This window comes from Ceratotherium simum, chromosome 12 (assembly GCF_057802395.1).
Source record: "Ceratotherium simum simum isolate JZ-2026a chromosome 12, ASM5780239v1, whole genome shotgun sequence".
NCBI lineage: Eukaryota > Metazoa > Chordata > Mammalia > Perissodactyla > Rhinocerotidae > Ceratotherium > Ceratotherium simum.
Window position 1 is genome coordinate 32,509,777 of NC_141911.1, and position 22,416 is coordinate 32,532,192.

At 37.9% G+C, this 22,416-nt stretch overlaps 1 protein-coding gene across 4 annotated transcripts in view; it reads right to left on the minus strand.

Annotated features, from left to right (window-relative positions):
* TMEM131L (transmembrane 131 like) overlaps positions 1–22,416 on the minus strand; it is a 158,907-nt gene that overhangs the window by 35,494 nt on the left and 100,997 nt on the right. For all 4 annotated transcript variants that reach the window (XM_087437511.1, XM_087437508.1, XM_087437509.1 and 1 more), the window contains exons 8-23: positions 21,407–21,484; positions 21,053–21,206; positions 19,694–19,752; positions 19,265–19,373; positions 16,440–16,533; positions 15,782–15,935; positions 15,051–15,221; positions 13,645–13,714; positions 12,444–12,561; positions 10,928–11,069; positions 9,286–9,395; positions 8,164–8,236; positions 5,053–5,180; positions 3,011–3,153; positions 1,272–1,458; positions 879–1,064 (exon numbers count right to left, since the gene is read on the minus strand). In XM_087437511.1, coding sequence (XP_087293637.1) covers positions 879–1,064; positions 1,272–1,458; positions 3,011–3,153; positions 5,053–5,180; positions 8,164–8,236; positions 9,286–9,395; positions 10,928–11,069; positions 12,444–12,561; positions 13,645–13,714; positions 15,051–15,221; positions 15,782–15,935; positions 16,440–16,533; positions 19,265–19,373; positions 19,694–19,752; positions 21,053–21,206; positions 21,407–21,484 — 1,976 coding nt within the window. The remainder of the gene's footprint in view (positions 1–878; positions 1,065–1,271; positions 1,459–3,010; positions 3,154–5,052; positions 5,181–8,163; positions 8,237–9,285; positions 9,396–10,927; positions 11,070–12,443; positions 12,562–13,644; positions 13,715–15,050; positions 15,222–15,781; positions 15,936–16,439; positions 16,534–19,264; positions 19,374–19,693; positions 19,753–21,052; positions 21,207–21,406; positions 21,485–22,416) is intronic.

The window sequence follows — 22,416 nt, forward strand, 5'->3', positions numbered from 1 at the left end:
TATTATAGAAGAGTGATGAACAGTTGATGGAAAACATCTAAAGACACGGTATTAAAATTCCATAAGATGTATGACATCATAATTTCTGACATTTCTTAAAGATTAAAAAAAAAAAAACCAAACCAAGTTTCTAAAACTGTGCATATTTGTAAGTCTGACATTCCAATTCAATTTTTAAAGACACTTTCAGGATAAAATCACTCTACAAGGGTCATTCTAGTCTTCTAATCTCAAAATGCTATTGCACTGAGCTAATAAGAATAACATTTATATCTTCGGGGCCAGCCCCGTGGCTCAGCAGTTAACTGCACGTGCTCCGCTACTGGTGTCCTGGGTTCGGATGCCGGGTGCACACTGACGCACCGCTTGTCTGGTCATGCTGAGGCGGCGTCCCACATACAGCAACTAGAAGGATGTGCAACTATGACATACAACTATCTACTGGGGCCTTGGGGAGAAAAAGGGAAAAAAAAAAAGGTGGAGGATTGGCAATAGATGTTAGCTCAGGGCCGGTCTGCCTCAGCAAAAAGAGGAGGATTGGCATGGATGTTAGCTCAGGGCTGATCTTCCTCACCAAAAAAAAAAAAAAAAAGAAAAAAGAATAACATTTATATCTTCTACTGTGCCAATGAGCATATATGGAGCACAACTGTCTATTATACTTCTAGGTCCTATGAACCTCTTACTACTATCTTAATTAGTTTACTACTATCTTAAAGCTTACCAGTTACTACTTTGTCTATTTCATGTACGTCAGGGTCCTCAAAGCAATACAAATTCCACTCAGTTCATATGTTTTGATTATATCCGGTCAATATACATTTTCATGCAACTCCCTTGGGTGGCTTCTCTACTCAGTGGAGAAGGTGGTGGTTTACCTGACAAACAAGACCGTGAGCCTCCAAAATGACTCCTCCCAGCTGGGTCCTGGGACCACGTCTGCGCACAAAGGCAAGAGGTGATGCGGGAGCGTCACATTGAGAGTGAAGCGAAACTCGAGGTCTGCTGCAGTTATAAGAGTCAGCTCTCGAATCACCCAGGAGGAGGTAAAGTCTGGAGTAAACCTGGTTACAAAAGACTCATCTCTAAGAACATTAATTGTTTTAATTTTAGGCACAAAAAAAATAATCATAATGGCAGCAAAACATCTTACTTCTATAAGATAAATACTTATATAAAAACAAGGTTTCTTACCAATGAAAAAAAGTCCCCCTCCCCCGCTACATTAAATGCATCATAAAACTTAAACGAGATGAAAGTTCAATGCTTACACAATGCTGATATCCCGGGCTGTGTTTGGGTCCAGGGAAAACTGATGACAATCTAGCACTTCAAATCCATAACCTTGGCAATTATACCCATTAATTTTCAGAGATGTCACAGTTATAGGAAGTGGTCCGATATTCTCAACTTTAAAGCTCTTTGTAATAGATAAAATTTGCTTACTGTCTTTCAGTTCTAGTAAGAATGAAAAGTGATATTTGGTAAATATGAACTGCAAAATGTATTTAAAATAATTTATTGAATCAACAAACCATGATTATTAAAATGTAAAAAATACTTAACTAGTCAAGATTTTCCCTAAGTTAAATGATCTGCATAAGTATCAAAAGTAATCAAAATCTCTTCTTTGCTTTTTTACTTATTACAGGTTAAGGTTAAACGTTTATTCTTTTCAGAAGCCAAATAGTCTGGATTTCCCACTAACCACCATGCACCCTTTGCCCCTGGGATCCTCACTCACACTGAACAGGGGTCAGCTAAGAGAGGGTGTGTGTGCTTCTGTGTAAATCCATCACAGCTACTGGAAACACAGTTCAAACTCCCACCACATTAAGATGAAGTAGTTAAATCCTCACAAATTAATGAGAGCACATTTTATAACGAGAGTTTAAAAAAGGAAGAGTTACCATAATTTTAAAATATTCCTATAAATTTATAGCTCACAATATCCCATAGAAAAACTAATTTTTATCTGGTTCTACAGTTTTTATATTACTCCTTAATTCTATCTTTCACAGTCAACTCTAAATTATTGGATAAATGAATGAATGGAAAAATGAATACTCTGATGGAAGAATTTTGAATGCAAAGAGGCTAACAAATCTTTACAAACTCAGTCCTCATTTAGCATAGTTTTCTAAAAAAGAAAAATTCCACTCAGGCATTAAAATAGCACCACAAATTATCCAATAGTTTCACCAACCAGTTTTCTCCATAGGAAACATATTGTTATGCTAAAATACTTTCAGTGTGTTCCTGAAATTAAAAATAATAACAGGAAAACAAAACAGAATTTACCAAAACCCATTTTACATCCATTGTTTGATATTTGTTTTAGTTCCTGAAGTTCTTGAAACCAGTATAAGTAGTTTAAAAGCATTTAATTTAAATGCATGCATAATTTAGAAATTTCTAATGGAACATTTAAATAAATTTCTCAATTTGCATTGTCTGATACAGTAGCCACTAGACATATATAGTTACTTAAATTTAAATTAAATTAAAATTAAATAAATTTAAAAATTGATTTTCTCAGTCACACTAGCAATATTTTAAGTGCTCATTAGCCGCATGTGGCAAGTGGCTACTGTACTGGATGACATAGATATAGAACATTTCCTTTATTGCATAAAGCTCTACTAGTTAGGAGACCTTTAGTTTTTCCTCTCCATTCATCATTTTGGTATGATTTTCTATGATTAGGTAACTGAGAACCAAATTAGAAGTTTTATACTATTTACCTTAAATATTTGACACTCTACTGATAATTTAGCAATTACACTTTTTTTCTTTATATTTATTATTCAAGTTGGGTTAAATATCTAAGGCTATTGTTCTAAGCACTACCAACCAGCCTATATATGCTCAAATGTTTGCCTGACTTAATTATTTGCATCAACACAACGAATTTACTGTCAATTTGTAAAAGAATCTTCTCATAGCATCCTTTTGCTCTTGGGTCTAGCACCAAGCCTTCCTTGTCGGAGCGCCACGAGTATGTACTCACGTCGACGGCAGTCCATCAACGTGGACTCGGGCACCTTGAATCGGAGTGAACCGCCCGCGCCAGGAAGTCTTCCACCCACTCTCAGTAACTCTCTGGCTCCAAATCCTTCCACGCCAATCATGTCGATAACAGTCAAGTTATTCCTGCAGTGAAAGGAGACGCAAAGAAAAAGGCATTACAATAGAGTCATGAGATACAATGCACTTAAATTTAAATATTCCTAGATAGCAAAAACATTTTTAAAGTTTTGAAAAAGAAAATCAATTTAAATAGTGTGGCATCTCCTGCCATCTCGTGGAATGAAGGGGCGTTGGTGGGCGATGGACGCTGCCAAGCCCGGAAGAGTCAAAGCGAGCTGACTACAGGATGAAGGAGTGAATGATCCTCATCACTCTCCAATCTCAGCCCAGCACGTAAACCCATGTTTTTCTAATAACCAGCCACCAGGGTGGTGATCAGACCTCCAAGAGAAAAAAACTACAGAAATAAATCGGGGGTCACAAAGAAACACCTACAAATTTAGACAAATTGATAAAAATTGTTTACAGGGTAAATTAAGGAGTTTTCATAGTAATTGTGACCATAAGAAATTCTGCCTTAGGGATAATTCTAGAATAAAATCCTACTTTTTTTCTCAACCAAAGATTTAAAATGTCATCCCACAAAGAACACATATCTACTCGAGTTTTTATTAATCAAACAGAAATTCAGACTAGCTTTTGTCTTTTCATTAAGTGAAATCATGATTCCTATGACAAAAAAGATAAGTGAAAATAATGTTTAAATGATGCAGACTGGACTGAAAGCCAGTCATCAGTAACGTAAATACTATAGAAGTAGAGAGAGAATTCATTTCTAATTATGCAAAATATACAGCTATCTTTATACCTTTATCTAAAGGATTAAAAACCTTTTATTTAACCATTTAAAAGCTTTTAAGTGATGTCAGATGATTGATATTGTTTACAGAAAAATATTGTCTATCAATATAGAAACCACCAAGAATAACTACTTAAAAAATTGAGCCTTTTTTTCTGAGTCTAGGATAGAACCTTAGATGAGGTGAAGTTTGTCTCTGCACTTCCTACAACCTTCGTTCTTCAGTGGAGAATGGGTTTAAAATAAAACACACTGTCAACAGGGCATTAGGAGTCTTAGTTAAAATGCTTAATAGAACAAATTCTTTTAAGAACTTCATTTTAGTACATTTTCTTTTTCAGTAGCATTCACTTGCAGAAGAACAAACACATATCATATATTTAAAAAAGTCCAGAATAAGGAACTCTTTGCCAGCTGATCTGATACTAGAAAAGCTTAAAAAAAATAACTAAAATGTCATTTATTAAAAATTAAATTTGTGTTAGGCTTCTCACCAATGCAGAGAGCTTCAACATAGATCTGTATTTACATTTCTAAAAGAAGACTCTCAATAAAGACTACCTAAAGATGAAAAAAATTTAACAATGAAAAACATTTAGCTGCTTAAATCCTCTCATTTAAGAGGAAGGAAAAGAAGTAAAAAGAGCCAATGGGCTCAACAAAGCACTTTTTCCATCGTCCTTTGGGGCTACAGAGAACTCCAGACGCAAGAGTGACATATGTGCGAGTGGTGTAAATCCAGACATTGCAGAGTAAAAATGTACACAGCAGTGTTTCTAAGCTAAAGACAGAGAAGTAAATGCGTGTGTGTGCGCGCGCCTGTGTGTACTTGTGTGTGTGCATTCGCGTGTGCGTTCTGCCCTCTGTGAGAGCAGCGGATGAGATGCTGAGTGAAATGTACTGCTGCTCTTGAAGAGACGGGCACACACTCCCTACCGTACAAGGGATGAAACTGAGGCACAGGGGGATTAAGCATGGAGCCTCAAATAGCTTCCCTTCTCAGCCACCGCCTCTTCCTAACAAGCAACACAGCCTCATCCCTGAAGGCCCGACTGAGACGTACATGTCAACTCTTAGCTAAAAAGAGATTAGGTATCCTTGAGAGAAAGAGATTTAGAGAGTCAGCAAGAAAGAAACAGACTCTGTGACAGGGACACACCTACCGGATTAGTATGAGTGAGGTAACTTTTCCATAGTCAGCTGGTGTGAAAACCACACCGATCCTTTTCATTTCCAAAGGCTGCAAATGTAAGTGGAGGATGCCAAACCTGGATTCCTCAGAATGCATACTCTGCAAATTTAATACATGCCATTAAACAACTCCTGTAAAGTGAGCTTCCATCTCCATTACGTGCATTTTAGAGTAAAACATGACTGCCTTTCTTCTAATGTCCGGATCTGACCACTTTCAGCAACCTGTTGAACTTGTTTATTCTGCGAGTTCGCACCAATACACAGTTCCCATGCTACGGCTGAGAAGTACAGGCAGAGGCTGCAGGACAACCTGACATGGATGCTGGAAAGGGGATTTGCTTCCCAGCTTGGATGGGAGTTGGGGCTAGAAGCCGTCTATGCAAAGATGCTTTGAATAAAAACGTCACTTAGAAAACAGACCAAGGAGCCCCTGCTTGAACGCCCCAGGGATCTGACCAAACCACCCATCCACCGCGAGACAGCCCCAAACTCCCTTCAATATTTAATTTAAGTTGATATACACATCATCTTTATTACATTCAGTCTCTCCATTCAGGAGAAAGATCTTTATTCACATCCTCCTTCATTCTCTCCAAGATTTCTAACTTTCTCTGAATAAATCTTGTGTTCGAAATTTAATATTCAAGATTTAGTTATCATTTGCCCTCTTTTCACTACTTTTTCTAGCTCCTTCTCACTAAAAACAACTTATTAATTTCTTAGAGCTAGAATCACATAATTTTCCTAGTAATATTTGGCTAGTCTATGTTTTTTTAAAAATGCGTTTTAGGGCCGGCTCTGTGGCTTGGCGGTTAAGTGCGCGCGCTCTGATGCTGGCGGCCCGGGTTCGGATCCCGGGCGCGCCCCAAGGCGCCACTTCTCCGTCCAGCGCGAGGCCGAGTCCCACGTACAGCAACTAGAAGGATGTGAACCTATGACATACAGCTATCTGCTGGGGCTTTGGGGGGAAAAAAATGAATAAATAAAATCTTTAAAAAAAAAAAAAAATGCGTTTTATCCTTCAATTATTGCTAGCATTTCCCATGTTATCTGAAAGAAGAAATAGTGATGTTTTTTGATTCATTTTCAGTAGAATTATAAACTCCATGAAGTGAGAAACTTTGCTTTATAAATATAATATGAATATTGAATGAAAAGCTGATTTTTAGTATTAAAACTATAATAATAACAGCACCATTTATTAAATGGTTCTTATAGGCCAGACACTGAAATATAATTAGGTATATAGAATGCTGAGCAGTCTATAAACCTTATTGAACCTTCAAACATTACTATGAGTGAGAAAGACGAAGCCTGGAGAGGCTAAATAATTTGCCCAGGGTCATATAGCTAGAACATGGAACAGCCTGGATTTGGAAACTTGCACGTCCAATTCCACACGCTCTGAACCAAAGGAACTACATTTCTAAAAGTAAACCCACAAAATAAAAATGTAGGCCTTTCTTTACATGATAAGGAGTTCTAACATCAAGTTAAATTTTTAAGCGTCTCAGACATTGATACTGACTATTCTTTCTGTCAATGTAATAAATTCACAAAGGTAATAATTTCCTTTATCACAAAAGGTATAATATTCTTGGGGAAAATCTTCAATCATATATTAAAAACTTTTTCCAAATGAGTTGCACCATTTGTTCAAATCTGAATAGGATATTTATATGCAAAAGGAATTGGCATTATTTTTGGAATTTCAAATCATATATGATTCAATACTAGCGAGGCAAAATATCTCTTAGTATTTTGGACTAATCTACCCCCAGCAGCCCTGGGAGACTGCTTGGTGGAGAGGAGAACGAGAGGGACAGAGCAGGACAGGCTGCTAACAAGAACAAGACCATGCTGTCCAGACCACTTACACGGACAGAGGAACACGCTTGCTATTAATGTGTTTCCTACTGTAAATAAGTCTCAGTTAAAAATCCACTTAAGGGGCCAGCCCAGTGGCCTATTGGTTAAGTTCATGCACTCCACATTGGTGGCCCAGGGTTTGCGCATTCAGATCCCGGACTCGGACCTATGCACCGCTCACAAAGCCATGCTGTGATGGTGTCCCACATACAAAGTAGAAGACGGGCACGGATGTTAGCTCAGGGCTAATCTTCCTAGCAAAAAAAAAAGAGGAAGACTGGCAACGGATGTTAGCTCAGGGCCAATCTTCCTCACCAAAAAAAAAAAAAAAAAATCCACTTAAAAACTTGCTTTGATTAGTTTTAATTCTTAGTTGGAGATTATCTGTGGTCTCCCTCTTTCTCTTATTCAAGTTACTCTAGAGCCAACAGTGTATCTTTGGAGGGATAAGTGTGGAGAAAGAAAAAAACCAAGGCATTTAAATATGTGTGAGTATTAGAAATATAGTTATAAGCATATGTATGTTTATGTGTATGTGTGTATTTTTTTAACAGATGCTCCACTTCTGAATTGATCTCACACATAGAATACTGGTAAGGAAAACACCCAGTTACACACAATGAGTGAAAACTCAGACACAAGTCTGCCAAGTCCCCAGTCAAACAACATCCTCGCCACATGACATGTTTACTCCTACTCCAAAGTATTTATGCAAGACCTCGTGAGTGCCCAGAGGCTTAAGAACTTCAGAGAAATCCTTTTTTATAGATGAGGTGAATACCACAGAAACGGGGTAACTTGCTAAAAACATGAAGCCAGTTTAGTAAGAAAAGATATTTTTTTAAATGTATTTGCTTTTACCTCATCTTGCCCAAAAAAGAATTTGATGGGGCCAAGGAATCTTAAAAGAATTATAAATATGGGGTCTCGGGTTTTATGGTTTTCTACATAGCTCTGATTCAATTGTTATTTCTTCACTCACATGAATCTAAACCATCAAATTAAAACGCTTTACAGGCTAACAGGAACCATGGACTCCTGCTGCATTAGTTAATTGGAAAAACCTGCTATGTATATTTAATGCCTAGAATATAAAAATAAGAGAGCCACATGTGTTACGTCAAGACATTTGAAACATAAATCAGTGAGGCCCATATACTATGAGTCTAGTTTGTCCGCATTCTTTTTTCTGTTTAGAGATGACATCCTACCCGGTAGGGACAAGCTTTGGTGAGCTGGAATTCACCCGTTGTGAAATTAATCATCTGCATGTCAGTGCCAAACCTATAAAGAAAGAAAATGTTTAAAATAGCATTCAGATTGCCAATAAAGAAAGAATAATATATATGTGTATAGATAATAATGCATGTGTACACATATACTTATTTATATATATGTGAGCACACGTATTTGCACACGCACACAATTCATCCTGCCCTGTCACTACTGTGTCCCAGCCCCCCTTGCACTGTACCTGACATATTGTAAGTGCTCAGTAAATATTGTGAATGAATGGCTTTAGCAGCACAGAATGTAAAGAAGCATATGGCGACAAAAGCTCTAAATATGAAGTAGTTTTTCTTCTCCAAATGGTTCATAGCTATGGAACCTGACAGGAAGTGACTCTCAACCGAGAGCAATCTTATCTCCCAGTGGACATTTGGCAGTGTCTGGAGACATCTGTGGTTGCCACAGCCGGGGAGGTCCTACTGGCATCTGTTGGGTAGCAGCCACAGATGCTGCTAAACATCCTTCAAAGCACAGAACAGTCCCTCCTCGCCCAAAGAATTATCTGATCCAAAATGTCAATAGTGCTGAAGTTGAGAAACCCGAGGATAAGGGCAGATCCTACTAAGCCAAAAGGAGGAAACATTCTAAGCAAAACTGTGATTGTTGCATGGAAATAAGATATAACAGACATGAATTTACAGTATTATCACCTTCCCTTGTTTAACAATACTAGATTAAAATATACTAAAACACTAAACTCATTTCTTGTGTCGTCCAGAGATCATCATGTTTTGCATTCTAAATTTTAGGAGCATATGTGAAAAATCATGATTGTAAAGGCGCCCTGACCAAAGAAAAGAATATTCTGCTGGGAACTGGACTTGACATAGTAACATCAAAGATGCCACATAACAAACAGAACTGGAAATTTCCATCAAGTTACATGCACTAAGGGGCTGGGTGCCCAAGTTACATGGGTCAATACTGTGCACATCCACACATAGGTTCCGGGTGAAAAATGCACAGGACTTTAAATGACTTCGAGTCTTAACAGGATTTGCAAAACCCCCCATCAGCAAGTCTTCCCTGCCCGGGCGCTTTACCATTTGTGGAGCAGGTGCACTGCAGCTTCAGGTTTAGGATACAAGGCGATAGGCAGGAGCTGCAAGGAGACTGGCAGAGAGGAAGGGTTCTTCACCACAAAGTACTTCACCTAGATACAGGTAAAGGAAAATCAAAACCCTGAGAAGGACACAGGATCACCCTGAGATCTGCCTGCAAAGCACGCACCACCTGCATCTAATCATGGGGAACCATCACACAAATTAAATCGAGGGACATTCTCGAAAATAAATGGCCTGCATGCTTCGAAAATGTCTACACCATGAAAGGCAAAGAAAGTCTGAGGAAGATTAAAGGAGATGAAAAAGATGTGACTGTGACAAAGCGAGATCCTAAATTGGATCCTGAACCAGGGGGAAAAAAATTGCCATAAAGTATGTTAGTGGGATAACTGGAAAAATTTGATTATAGATTGTAGATTGGATAATATTATTCTGATTAATGTTACATTTTCTGATTTTGGTAATTATACTCTGGGTCATAAGAACTTGTTCTTAGGAAATGTACACTGAAGTAGTTAGAGGTAAGTGGGTATAATATCTGACATTCTCAAATGGCTCATAAAAATGTGTGTGGGGTGGGGGCCGGCCTAGTGGTGTAGCAGTTAAGTTTGCGCACTCTGCTTCAGTAGCCCAGGATTTGCAGGTTTGGATCCCGGGTGTGGACCTACACACGGCTTATCAACCCATGTGGTGGCAGTGTCCCATATAAAGTAGAGGAAGAGGGGCACAGACGTTAGCCCAGGGCCAGTCTTCCTCAGCAAAAAAAAAGAGGGGGGACTTGCAACAGATGTTAGCTCGGCTAATCTTCCTCAAAAAAAAAAAAAGTGTGCATGTGGAAAGAGAGAGAGAAAGAATGATAAAGCAAGTGTGGCAAATGTTAAAAATTGATGAATCTTTGTGAAGAGCAGTTGGGAGTTCTTGGTACTACCCTTGAAACTTTTCTCTAAGTTGAAATCATTTCAAAATAAAAAGTTTTTTAAAAACAGTTTGGGGATATCATCCCTAAGAAACCCAATGAGTGCCTGATGGAGTATAAATTATGACTCAGATAATATGGAACATAGCTCTTTGGCAATGAGACTTATGAGACGTAATGGAAGTCTGCTGGTGTCACCTCCTTCCCTTCGCCCTTCCTCCTACCACCCAAGCTCAACGAGAGGAGCACACACAAGGAAGGAGTCAGCACACTGAGGAGGGAGAGACAGACACAGAGAGCCTGGTTCCCGATGGCATCACAGAGCCACCTCACCAGCTCGAGACTTCTCCCCTTTGAGCTGCTCGTTATGAAACAAACTAAATCCTATTTAAGCCTCTGTCAGTCAAGATGTTCTCGGTTGTTTGTAATGAATACTTTCTTAGCTGATAGAGTTTGAACTTAATACAAACTTCATAAAACGTATTTGTTTTATGTACTTTCCACCTGTTTAGAGTTTTATCCCTTATTATGTTCTTTTGACACCTCCCTACTAAAAGCACTGAATGGTATATGTGTGTCACTTAAAGTGAATTTAAATTCACTTTGGTTCTAAAACAATATTCTCAAGGTGGAAAGACTCTGGTACAGTAAAAACCCAAGAGCTGGGGTGTCACTGAGAAAGAGGTTAGGGCACACGAGCCTCACCACGCTGTTCCTCAGGGCAGTTGCGCTGAAGTTTAACACGAGGCCAGGCTCTGCGATTAAACGAGGCAGAAAGACAACAAAGGATTCTGACTCCTTAGATTTCTTCAAGTGGGCAAACCGAGTCATTCCTAAAACATTCTTCCTGTGTAATTCATAAAGAAAGAAATCATTATGAAAAATAATTTTGACATAAAAAAAGGCAATACTAAATATGACCCCTACTAAAAGGAACAAGGGCTCATGGAAAAAAATGGCTTATTCTGGGTCTGGGGAAGAGGAAGTAAAGATGATCCTGGAACATCCTGTTTTACTAGAAAGAAAGGAAGGGGTCCAAGAATGATGGGAACATGTTAAAGAGACCCACAAGCTAGCCTGAAGGGGCTCTCATCATCCAAATCTGGATTAGTATCAAAAATAAAATGATAGTAACTGTGGTAAAGACAAAAGAATCCACAGTGATCCTCAAAAAGAATGTAGAATGAACAAAACAATTAGAAACATCACCATTTTGCAGCCATCAATCTAACAACTTATCCAGGCAAGGATTATCAATGAATGCCAAAATCACAGGGTGAAATATTCTTAGAGAACAGGAAATTTATAGGATCTCAAATTATCATAGCACATACTACTTATTAATTGCAAAAGGAAAAATGTATCTACAATGGAGAGAGATCCATCACACATACAAGGGAGGGAGTCAGATGATTCAACTTAGCAATGCCAATAATGGGACAAATTGGCATTTATGTCCCTCCTGAGATGACACAATGACAAGGACACGTGACCAACCAAGTAATTAGTACTCTTCCCAAAAATGTTTAACAGGAATGTAAACGTAAGAAAGCAACCAAAACAATCCAGAGTGTTGAATGTTCTACAAGACAAATGGCTAGGACTCTAAAATGTCAACATTATGAATGCTGAAGAAAGGTGGGGAGACCAGTCTAAAGAAAATGAAGGAAACATGACAACCAAATGCAATGCATGATCCTTGAATGGATCCTGGATTTAAAAAAAAGAAAAAGACAGCTATAATGGATATTTTGGGGCCAACTAGGGAAATTTGAATACAGATTGAATATTAGATAATATAACTGTATCAATGTTAAATTTGTTGGGTCTGTAATGATAGTGTACTTATATGTAGGAGAATATTCTCCTTAGGAAGTGAAGTATTTCCTAATGAAGTGTTGAGGGTTGAAGTAGCATGATATCTGCAACTGACTTTCAAACGACTCAGCAAAAAGAAAACGTGTGAGTGCATGCACACAGACATAGACGTAGATAGAAATACAGCAAAAGTGGTAAAACGTGAACAACTGGTGAATCCAGATGAAAAATATATGAGTATTCATTGCACTGTACTTTCAACTTTTCTGAGGCTTGAAATGTTAAATAAAGGCTGGAGAGAAATATCAATTATTAAAAATTCAGTACTGCAGTTTCAATCAAGTACTATGTAATTATGTGTCCCCAATGCTCAATAAAAGAAACAAAGAAAGGGAAGACATACTTGCAGACGTCACCATTTTTAAATTTCTTCCATCTTTCATACAAGTTATTTGCAAGTTCGGAATCCACATCCCAGGTAGACCGATCCAGAGAAAGGCTCCCTTCCCAATTAGGATTTTCTAAAAGTTAGATCAGATTTAATATTTATAATTACACAAAACGCAATTCAATTAGTAAATAAAGCCAACGGCTGACATTTGAACTTCTCAAACTGACAGGCTGGAGAGTCAATCAACGCCCCTATTCCTCTGACTGCTTTACTAAAAGTCCCTCTAACTCAATGGCAAATGATAGATCAAATCAAATAAACATGTATAAAACAAAACTAAATCGAATTATGTAAAGGGAATAACATAAAAGACACATGGCTCATGAATACAGCCTGAAAAAAGTTAAAAATTATATTTGGACTATTTCTTAACAGCTTTAAATCTAAAAGGCCAGACTGCTTCCATGTAAATGTGCTTCGTCATCCACGTCTCTGGGGTACTGTGCAGAATGCTGATGAACCAACAGCAGTCCTCAGAGCGCACAGACTGGGCACTCAGCCTAGAGAAGGTGCATGTCTATAAACTGGTCTCTTGTTCACCTCACCCTCTCTGTTCCATGTGTTCTGTCTTGTCTGTGCTAAAGAGCATATCAGGATAAAAAAGTGAGAATTTCCCAAAAGAAATCTCTGTACTATAATATTCTCCTTAGATTAAATATTTTAATAAATTGAAAGGCAGGAAAAAAAAAACTAGAAATAGCTTCTACATTCACACTCTATGTCCTTTGGTCTCACACAACCACTAGCACCCCCGCCATGAGATCTTTATGTTCCCGTAACTGAAGTCTTCAAACACAATTCCAAATTATTTTTACTAACTTCTATTCAGCCTTTCTATAAAAGAACCAGAATCTTCCCATTTTTCCTGGAGACACAGTTGCTAGGATGATCAAATAATGTGTTTGAAAAACTCTGTTACAAAAATACAAGCTACTTAAGGGGTGCATTATTTACACATGTATTGTGGATGTTTCTGGAGGATTCTTAACAATTTCAAGTCATTCCGTTAATGATCATGCTCTTTAAGAACAGACTATGATACAATTACATTCACAGGACTAATTATTCCATCTACAAATGCTAACTTTCCTCACTACTTCCCACCCCACCCCAAACTGGAGTTCCACAGAAAGCCTAACGGCAAAATACTTACCTGCTTTTGATTTTCCCATGAAATAATGCATGCCACAATGTGCTATCACTTCAAAACCCAGACTCCCTTCCTAGATTGAAAAGTAATATATGAATAACTTAAAACACAACACTAAACATAAAAATCCTAACCCACTCAAATGCAAAGCAGACATTGGCTTCCACCTCAGTGAACTTCCCTTTAACCAGAAGCCAAACAACTAGAAAGTGATTTCTTAGCTTTCTGTATCCTTGAATGAGAGCTCTGAATTGTCTCTCACAGGAAGGATCACAACAGTGGATTCTGTACCATAATCAATGCCCATAGTGATAACCCTTGGGACCAAAAAACACCAAGCTGCCTTCTGAATTAAAGATTAAATTAGTCTCAGGACACTCTTAGTAGGTTTTTAAAACAACTGTATGCTAATCCACTGAGAAGCTGTATGCCAATCTATAGTAACTCCTAAACTGCTCAGGAAATTTAAATTAATGTTCCATTTCCTACAGGTTGGGAAATCACAGACTTGCTATTCCATACATCCCTGAAACCCGCCTGTTCCCTCCCACACTCCCTCTTCTTATACGCATCTCTTGATGGGAAAAAGGAAATTTCTAAGAAATCTCCCCTGCTCAAAATATAGATGAATGGAATTAACCTTACAGTTTGTTTAGTTTAATTTTAGAAGTCCTATCTTTAAGCTTACAGCTAAACATGAGGCATTTCTATCTATGAAACACCAACGCTAATAAGTGAGAAAAATCATAAAGATGGTTGTATGAATGTCTCATAGTGAAAAATTAGAACCTGGCGTTATACAGGATAGCTTGGATCAAAAAGAAGCAATAACAGTAACTAAATGAAAAAAAATAAACATTAAGAAAAAATGAGACATGTTTAAGATAAGATCTAAATTAAATACAATTTACCCAGATTTTAGAAAGCAGTGTCTTAACTGTGAACCCTTTCAGGCTTTAGATTTGGCCCACTAAAGAAATTCAAGGATTACGAACAAGTGAGAGTCACTTACCGGAGGTCTAAATAAAGCATTTAACCATCTAATTTATTTGAAATCATTGCAAGTATGTAGTAAAAGCTCAACTGTGTTTTCTACAGCAAGCACATATTCCTTGCTCTACAAATTTTGGAAATAAATGAAAATGAGATTGATCTACTTGTAATGCCTTAAACTTAGTTCATTCAAGGACCTCAAATTACCTTACGAAAAATAGAAACTCTTCTCAAAGAAAGATTTCCATATCTAAACAATTTACCATCTAAGACCGGCCTGGTAATATCCTTCAATTTCTTAGCCTTAAAGAACATGAGCTTAACTCAGCCAATAAAACCCAAGCACCATAAGATAATAGAAAGAAACAGTAATTTTTACAAAAATTTTCACACATATATAGAGTGGTAATCAATACCTTGGTCGGTGCCGAGTAAATCTGCAGAGGTATTGCAAAAATAGCACCTATGTTTGTACTCAAAAATACATGGGTGAATAGATTTATGGCAACGTCTTTAACAGCAAGTTTCAAAGAAAATATATTCCAACAGCCTGGAGGTAGAAATAAAGGGCCAGTGAAATTCAGAATCTAAAAAGAAAAGAAGCAAGAGAAATTACTTTTCCTAACACTAATTATGATTAAAATCATTATAAAGTATGATACTAAAGTTCTTCTATACTTCCGAAAAATATAATTTTACTCAATTATTTCCAGGTCAAAGACTGAAAGATTTTTATAGGAATGATAGGTTTTAAATAATGTTTAATATATTATTTTTAAATTTCACAAAAGTAATTTTGAAATTTTCATAGGTGGTATTTTGTAAAAACCTATTTTATCATGAACCAGGCTTATTTTTACTAACTATAATCTTTTTAGTATCAACTATACATTATGATATTTTTGAATAACGGTACAAGCAAATATCCTTAAAGGATATATCCTGGTTCCTTTAAGCTCCTTAAGCAATAGTTTACAAAAATAAAAAAAGAAAGAGATCCTAAAAGTAATTTTGAAAACATTAAAAAGAAAAATACTTGCTTTAAAAATAATTAAGTAAAAATTAAATTTTATAAATATTAACTTCACAGCCTCTGACCTTACACAAAGCTTATGATAAGCTAAAACTTGGATAAAAATATATGTACCTTCAAAATGTGCTTGGTCTCCTTGGAAACAAACACATCATTTAACACAACACCACGATCAAAATGGTTGAGGTACCACATCGACCAAACTCCTGATGTGTTTTTGCGAGTCTCTATGTGAAACTGGGTTGCAGAGGAGTCCATTCTAAAATACCTGTGAACACAGGACAGGCAAGCTATCAGCCCCGAGTGTGAGACAACTGTTAGCACTCGAATGAGACTCTGACTGCGAAAAGAGGAGCGGCACCCAACAGCAGAGAACGAAAGCCAGCGCCGGAAACGAGCTTAGATGTCCCCTTCTTCAGCCCTCTTCCTCACAAGTGGAGCATCTGAAGGCCAGAGGGGAAGTGACCAGGTCAGGACCAGGACAGCTCACAGAGGCCACCATCGAAAAACCAGGACCCGACTGCACCTCAGAAAAACAGCACGAGTATTTCTTCTCCCACATTTGGCCGGGAACTTATTTCATGAACTGAATCATTCAGCTTCCTCTTTCCCATTCTGCAAAGAGCCCTTTTACAGCCTGTTAGCAGCATTAATGCATGGAAGGCAAGTCCAGAGAGAAAGAATCATACAAGTCTTATCAGTTATATTTTAAAATCATTTCCAGACAAAAAAAAAGTAACATATGATTTCAGGGAAAGTGAACTTCACCTACCCTTGAACCACGGGAGAGGAGAGGCATGCTCTTAGTGTTGGAGTGTATTTTGTTTTCTTCGTGTCTTCTTTCATGCCACTGTCACATGGTGTAGCTGTAATGATGTATAAAGAAATAAACATGAAGACTAAGTATCTATTCTTTCATTACGCCTGAACAAAAATAAGATATACGTCGTATTTATAACTTTTTGTTTTTTTTTTTTATGATGAGGAAGGTTAGCCCTGAGCTAACATCTGTTGCCAATCCTCCTCTTTTTTGCTGAGGAAGACTGGGCCTGAGCTAACATTTGTGCCCATCTTCCTCTACTTTATACGGGACGCCTGCCACAGCATGGCTTGATAAGCGGTGCATAGATCCGTGCCCGGGATCTGAACCTGCGAACCCCAGGCCGCTGAAGCAGAGCACGCGAACTTAACCACTACATCACCGGGCCAGCCTCTACAACTTTTTAATTACTTCACTTTTCTGTCTCCATTAAAATCGTGCATCAGATATAAATGATAAAATCCTTTCTCAAACACTCCTCTCTTTCATCTTGACCAGTTTGTTGCCAACTATCTAGCACATGGTATCTACTACAACTATCTAGCACATGGTGTCTACTATCACCACCTTTTTTTTTTTTTTTTTTGCTGAAGAAGACTGGCCCTGAGCTAACATCCATGCCGATCTTCCTCCATTTTATGTGGGACGCTACCACAGCATGGCCTGACAAGCGGTGTGTCGGTGCACGCCCGGGATCCGAACCCATGCCATGCCACCAGCATCGCAACGCATGCACTTAACCGCTAGGCCACAGGGCCAGCTCCCTACCACCTCCTTTTTTAAACCAACCTCCCATTTCTTCTTTTGGGGAAAAAAAATAGAGTCAGCACTTTGTGGCTTTCCCTTCACAAAGATCTGTGTTCACCATAAATAAGAGGAAAGTCCTTAGGTCTGCCAGAGATGACAAAGATGAAACGTGAAGCTCAGCTGGGTGGAGCGGAGAGGAGCATGTGGAGGCATGAGCAAGAAAGAAAGAGACCCAAAAAGCAAGAAGAAGCCTCACAGCAAGAGTGGGAATGCATTTCAAAACACTGCTGATTCATCAAAACAACATTAAGCTTTCCTTGAGCTAGGTCATCATATTAAATCACTGGTATTGAATTCTTAACTCTGATACTAATACTCAACTCTTTTTTTTTTAAGCTATATATATGGTTACAAAAAAAATTCAAACACTACCAAAAAATGGGAAAATAAAGTCTACCTTTCACCCCTGATTCCCAATTATCTTAGAGGAAACAACCGCTAGCAGTTTCTTGAGCATCTTTCCAGGTGTTCTATGCATACACAAGTACACAGATAACCTTTAAAAAAAACAACAAATGTGGGGCCAGCCTGGTGGCATAGCGGTTAAGTTCGCGCACTCTGCTTCAGCGGCCCGGGGTTCGCAGGTTCGGATCCCGGGTAAGGACTGATGCACTGCTTATCAAGCCGTGCTGTGGTGGCGGCCCATATAAAGTAGAGGAAGATGGTCACAGATGTTAGCCCAGGGCCCATCTTTCTCAGCAAAAAGAGGAGGATTGGCAACAGATGCTGGCTCAGGGCTAATCTTCCTCACCAAAAAAAAAAAAAAAAAAAAAAGAAACAAATATACACACTGCTTGCATCACATGTCCAAGTACATTTTGTTTTTTTTTTTTAAGTTAGTGTTCTTTTCTTTTTTTGCTGGGAAAGATTCACCCTGAGCTACCATGTGTTGCCAATCTTCCTCTCTATTTTTTTTCTTCCTCCCCAAAGCCCCAGGACATAGTTGTATCTTCTAGTTTTAAGTCTTTCTAGTTCTTCTGTGTGAGCTGCCACCACAGCATGGCTACTGACAGATGAGTGGTGTGGTTCCCTGCCCGGGAACCGAACCTGGGCTGCCGAAGAAGAGCATGCTGCACTTGAACCACTAGGCCATCCGGGCTGGCTCCATGTCCGCTTCTAATAGCTACAGAGTATACTCCCCTGGAGATGAACCACAGTTTAACCAGTCTCCTACCAACGGATGTTTACGTTGTTCTGTTGTCACAAACAACACACATTTCTGTAGGTTTGAATACATTTATGAGTATATCTGTAGATAAATTCCTAGAATTAGAATTAAGGATTGAAGAGCATACGTATGCATCTTAAATTTCCATAAAGACTGTCCATTTTCCCTCCCAAAAAGTCTGTATCAATTTACACTCTTGTCAAAAATATAAGTGTCTTTTATAATCATTACCAACACAAAATATTAACAATCTTTTTGATCTTTATCGATTTAAGTAATAAATTATATCTCATTTGTTGCTTTAACATTTCTTTCTGTCTAAGTAATTTGAAATGAAAACATGAGGCAGGGCATGTTTTCATATGTTTAAAATCCGTTTGCATTTCTTTACAGAATTCTTTTTAACTGTAAGAACCTAAAGCTAGGATCGGGTTTACACTCACTAGACATTCTGCATCGCATTCTACACAAAGGAACAAAACTGGGCCAGCACAACCTCTCTATCTGTGAACGCAGCACCTCCACCAAACACATTTACAGCCTAGTCTTTCAATTCACCCATTGAGTTAAGCTTTAAATTCAAAATCCTACATATGTGGCAGAATAAAAGTGGCATCAACAATAGTTTTTTCCATCACGCCACGTCTTAGGACTATTAAGGCTATGGTATTGAAACCAAACCCATTCACTTTCTTAAAACCACGCCTCATCTGTAGCTGTGAGTCACTTCACAGAAAGAACTGCCATAACAACTAGGTAACAAAAATAAAAAGACAATCTCCAATATTTTTAAAATCTGTACCTTTGCAAGTAAAAGAGGCAATTTTCGTAAAGTTTGTTGTAGAAGTAGGTAGGAGCACTGGCTCAAATTGCAGAGACAGAGCATCTCTCTGGGAGAAATGATGTACATCCTATAACAAAAAAAAATCCACATTACTACTCTCAGCTGGGAGAACACTTATCCCGTTTGAATCAACTCTGTTAAATATGACTAAGTAGTTCAGACTGGCATACAGAGCAACTGCTCAGCAGATGTGTCTCTAACAGTATGAAGGGGGTGCTGACAACCTTCATCAAATATGGGCTCAAGCAAGGGAAAATGGGTTTAAATTTTAGCAAACGAGAATAGAGACAAGCATTTTTGTATCTGTTCCTGAAAAATGCTCATGTTCTGCAATTAAATATACACTTGCAAGTTTAACACTTACTCTATGTAAGCATTTACAATTACCTGTATCCATATCAGGCTGTCTCCTGAATGTAATATATACATATTTACTGCTGAATCATCTGTCCAAAAGAATTAGAGCAATGAGATTAAAACAAAGAGCCATCTCATTCTCATGCCTTAATATAGTAGTTAAAATATCACATTACACATTTTTATAAGAAATGTAACTCATTTTTCAACACTGAAATTGAAACTAGGGGCTATTTTCTGTTGCATATTCTTTTAAGTCACAAGAAGAAGGACCCTTACAAAAAGATTGACTACCAACACAGGCTCTCTAAATGAGGAAGAACTACCAGTTTAAGGTCATACTACTATTCCTCTGGATGAAACTAACCAACTGGACAGCTTTAAATAAAGATACATTCTCCTCTTGATTAGAGACCCCCTCATCTCCTTATTTAGATGACCATACGTGGGAAAAATAAAACCCTGGGATCTCAAAACGTAGCCTTCCTTTTAACCCTCCCCATGGGAGAGGGGTCTTCTCTACATTGATGTCCAACTGGCCATTCTGAGAATTACCAAAAACTATGAATCCAAGGACAGAAAAACTCTCCTGCTGAAGCATCAGACTATAACTAATTCCAAGGACTGGAAAGTAAAGGATGCTTGACCAACAACTCAGACTACCAATATAAAACTATATTTTGGTACCATTTCTTTCTCTAAATATATATGTGTACGTGTGTGTGTGTGTGTGTGTGTGTATATATATATATACATAAACACCCACCAGAATAGTCTTGATAACTAATGGATAACAGCAAACCCTTCATTATAAATGTCATGGATCATGTGGCTCCTATAAAAGTTCTTAGAAACTCAAAGTGATGAACTAGGCTATTTCTGGTAAGTAGGACACATATTTTCAAAGATAGAATTCATAGAAATGAACACTAAAATTCACACTACTCTAACTTGTCAGGCATCCAGGAACAACCAGCATCCAATCAACTATTAAAAGAATAAAACAGCAAACAGCACGATTTGGTCAACGGAGCTTCTGCAAATCAGCAAAACTGGAACAAGAGACACAAGACTTCAAATACCTTGTGAATATTTACACTAGATTGTCATGCCCATTCAATTTGTTTACTATCTCCAGAATGCCAAGAAAAATTATTCCCAAAGAAACTCAGAATGGTTTGCAGTTGCCACTTAACTTATTCCAAAATAATACAGCCTTGCTAGCAGTTGCAGATTGAGAACCAGTTACTATTACGATCTCTTAATAGTGAAAGCAAAGCCTCTTTGTCTTGGATTGCCATGATATAATCTACAAGAAAATGCTATAGAATGATGATGCAGGATGATCAAAATATACGATAATGAAAATTTGGAAAGATTCCACCTTACCTGAGGTCTCAGATTTATCTGTAGCTACATAAATAATAGAGAGATGATCTAACAAATCTTGTGTGTTTTCTTCAAATTCTTTTGAGGAGTTCTCCATTGTTACAATTATGCTCATTTGTAGCCGTAAAACATCATCAGATTCCAGATAACAACTCTGATATTGGAGGGATGGAAAAAAAGAAAAAACTCAAAAAATCATCCAAACTTTGTGATTTCAAATTATAGAAAAAGAAAAGCATTTAAGGTAAGCACATGTATATTTTTCTGAGAATAGAATGTGCTATTTTATCTTTTATTTCTAAGCAAAGAGGCAGGAAGGAAGGCAGGGAGAAAACACTAAATTTTTTATTTTACCTTTAATTGCTGACACACTTTATTATGTAAACCGCATTCCAGTTGCACCTGCAAGAGGCTAGTATTAGTGGTTTCTGCCTAAAAGAAGAAAAAAGGGGGGAAAATACTTAAAAGAAGCAGGTTCAATCTAGTATTAATATTAAACAATATATCATTTATTCAGTAACTATATTCACTCATTCATTTATTCATTCAACATATATTGGAATATCTGCTAGATGCTGGGTATTACTCTATTTACTGGAAATACAACAGTGAATAAAACAGAAAAATCTGTTCTGCAGATTGAGCTTACATTCTAATGGAAATCATAAGCTCTCCCTTGGGCAACATGAAAATTCCTATTATGGCAATAACCAGAAAAATATGTTCTAAATATACACAGGAACACTCTAGTTTGGCATTTCTTATGCTTTTTGAACATTTTGTTTCAACATAGGAGTCTACTTTTATTTTAAAGTAGGTTCACCCAGTAATAGACAATTAACTGTTCTTATGCCTGCCTTCCATCTGCAGAATGACCTTAGAAGCTATGACAAAACTATAAGCGATGTCCAAAATTCACCTGGCTATCATTTTTCATATGTAGAAGCGCTATGGATGGAAGAGACAAAAGCATATGAAAAGAGTGCAAAATTTCATCAAATTCAAAGATCTCAACAGCCACATGCAATGATATCGACATCTTGAAGACAAGGAAATGCCAACTCCAATCCAAGGATACAGCCATTTGGGTGGGAGGGTGGGGGCTGCAGATGGTGAATACACAGAAAATTCAGGGACTGGCCCCATGGCCTAGTGGTTAGGCTTGGTGTGTTCCACTTCCACAGCCTGGGTTTGGTTCCCGGGTGCTGACCTATACCACTCATTGGCAGCCATGCTGTGGCAGTGACTCCCATACAAAATAGAGGAAGACTGGTGCAGATGTTAGCACAGGGCGAATCTTCCTCAAGCAAAAAGAGGAAGATTGGGCCGGCCCGGTGGCTTAGCGGTTAAGTGCACGTGCTCCG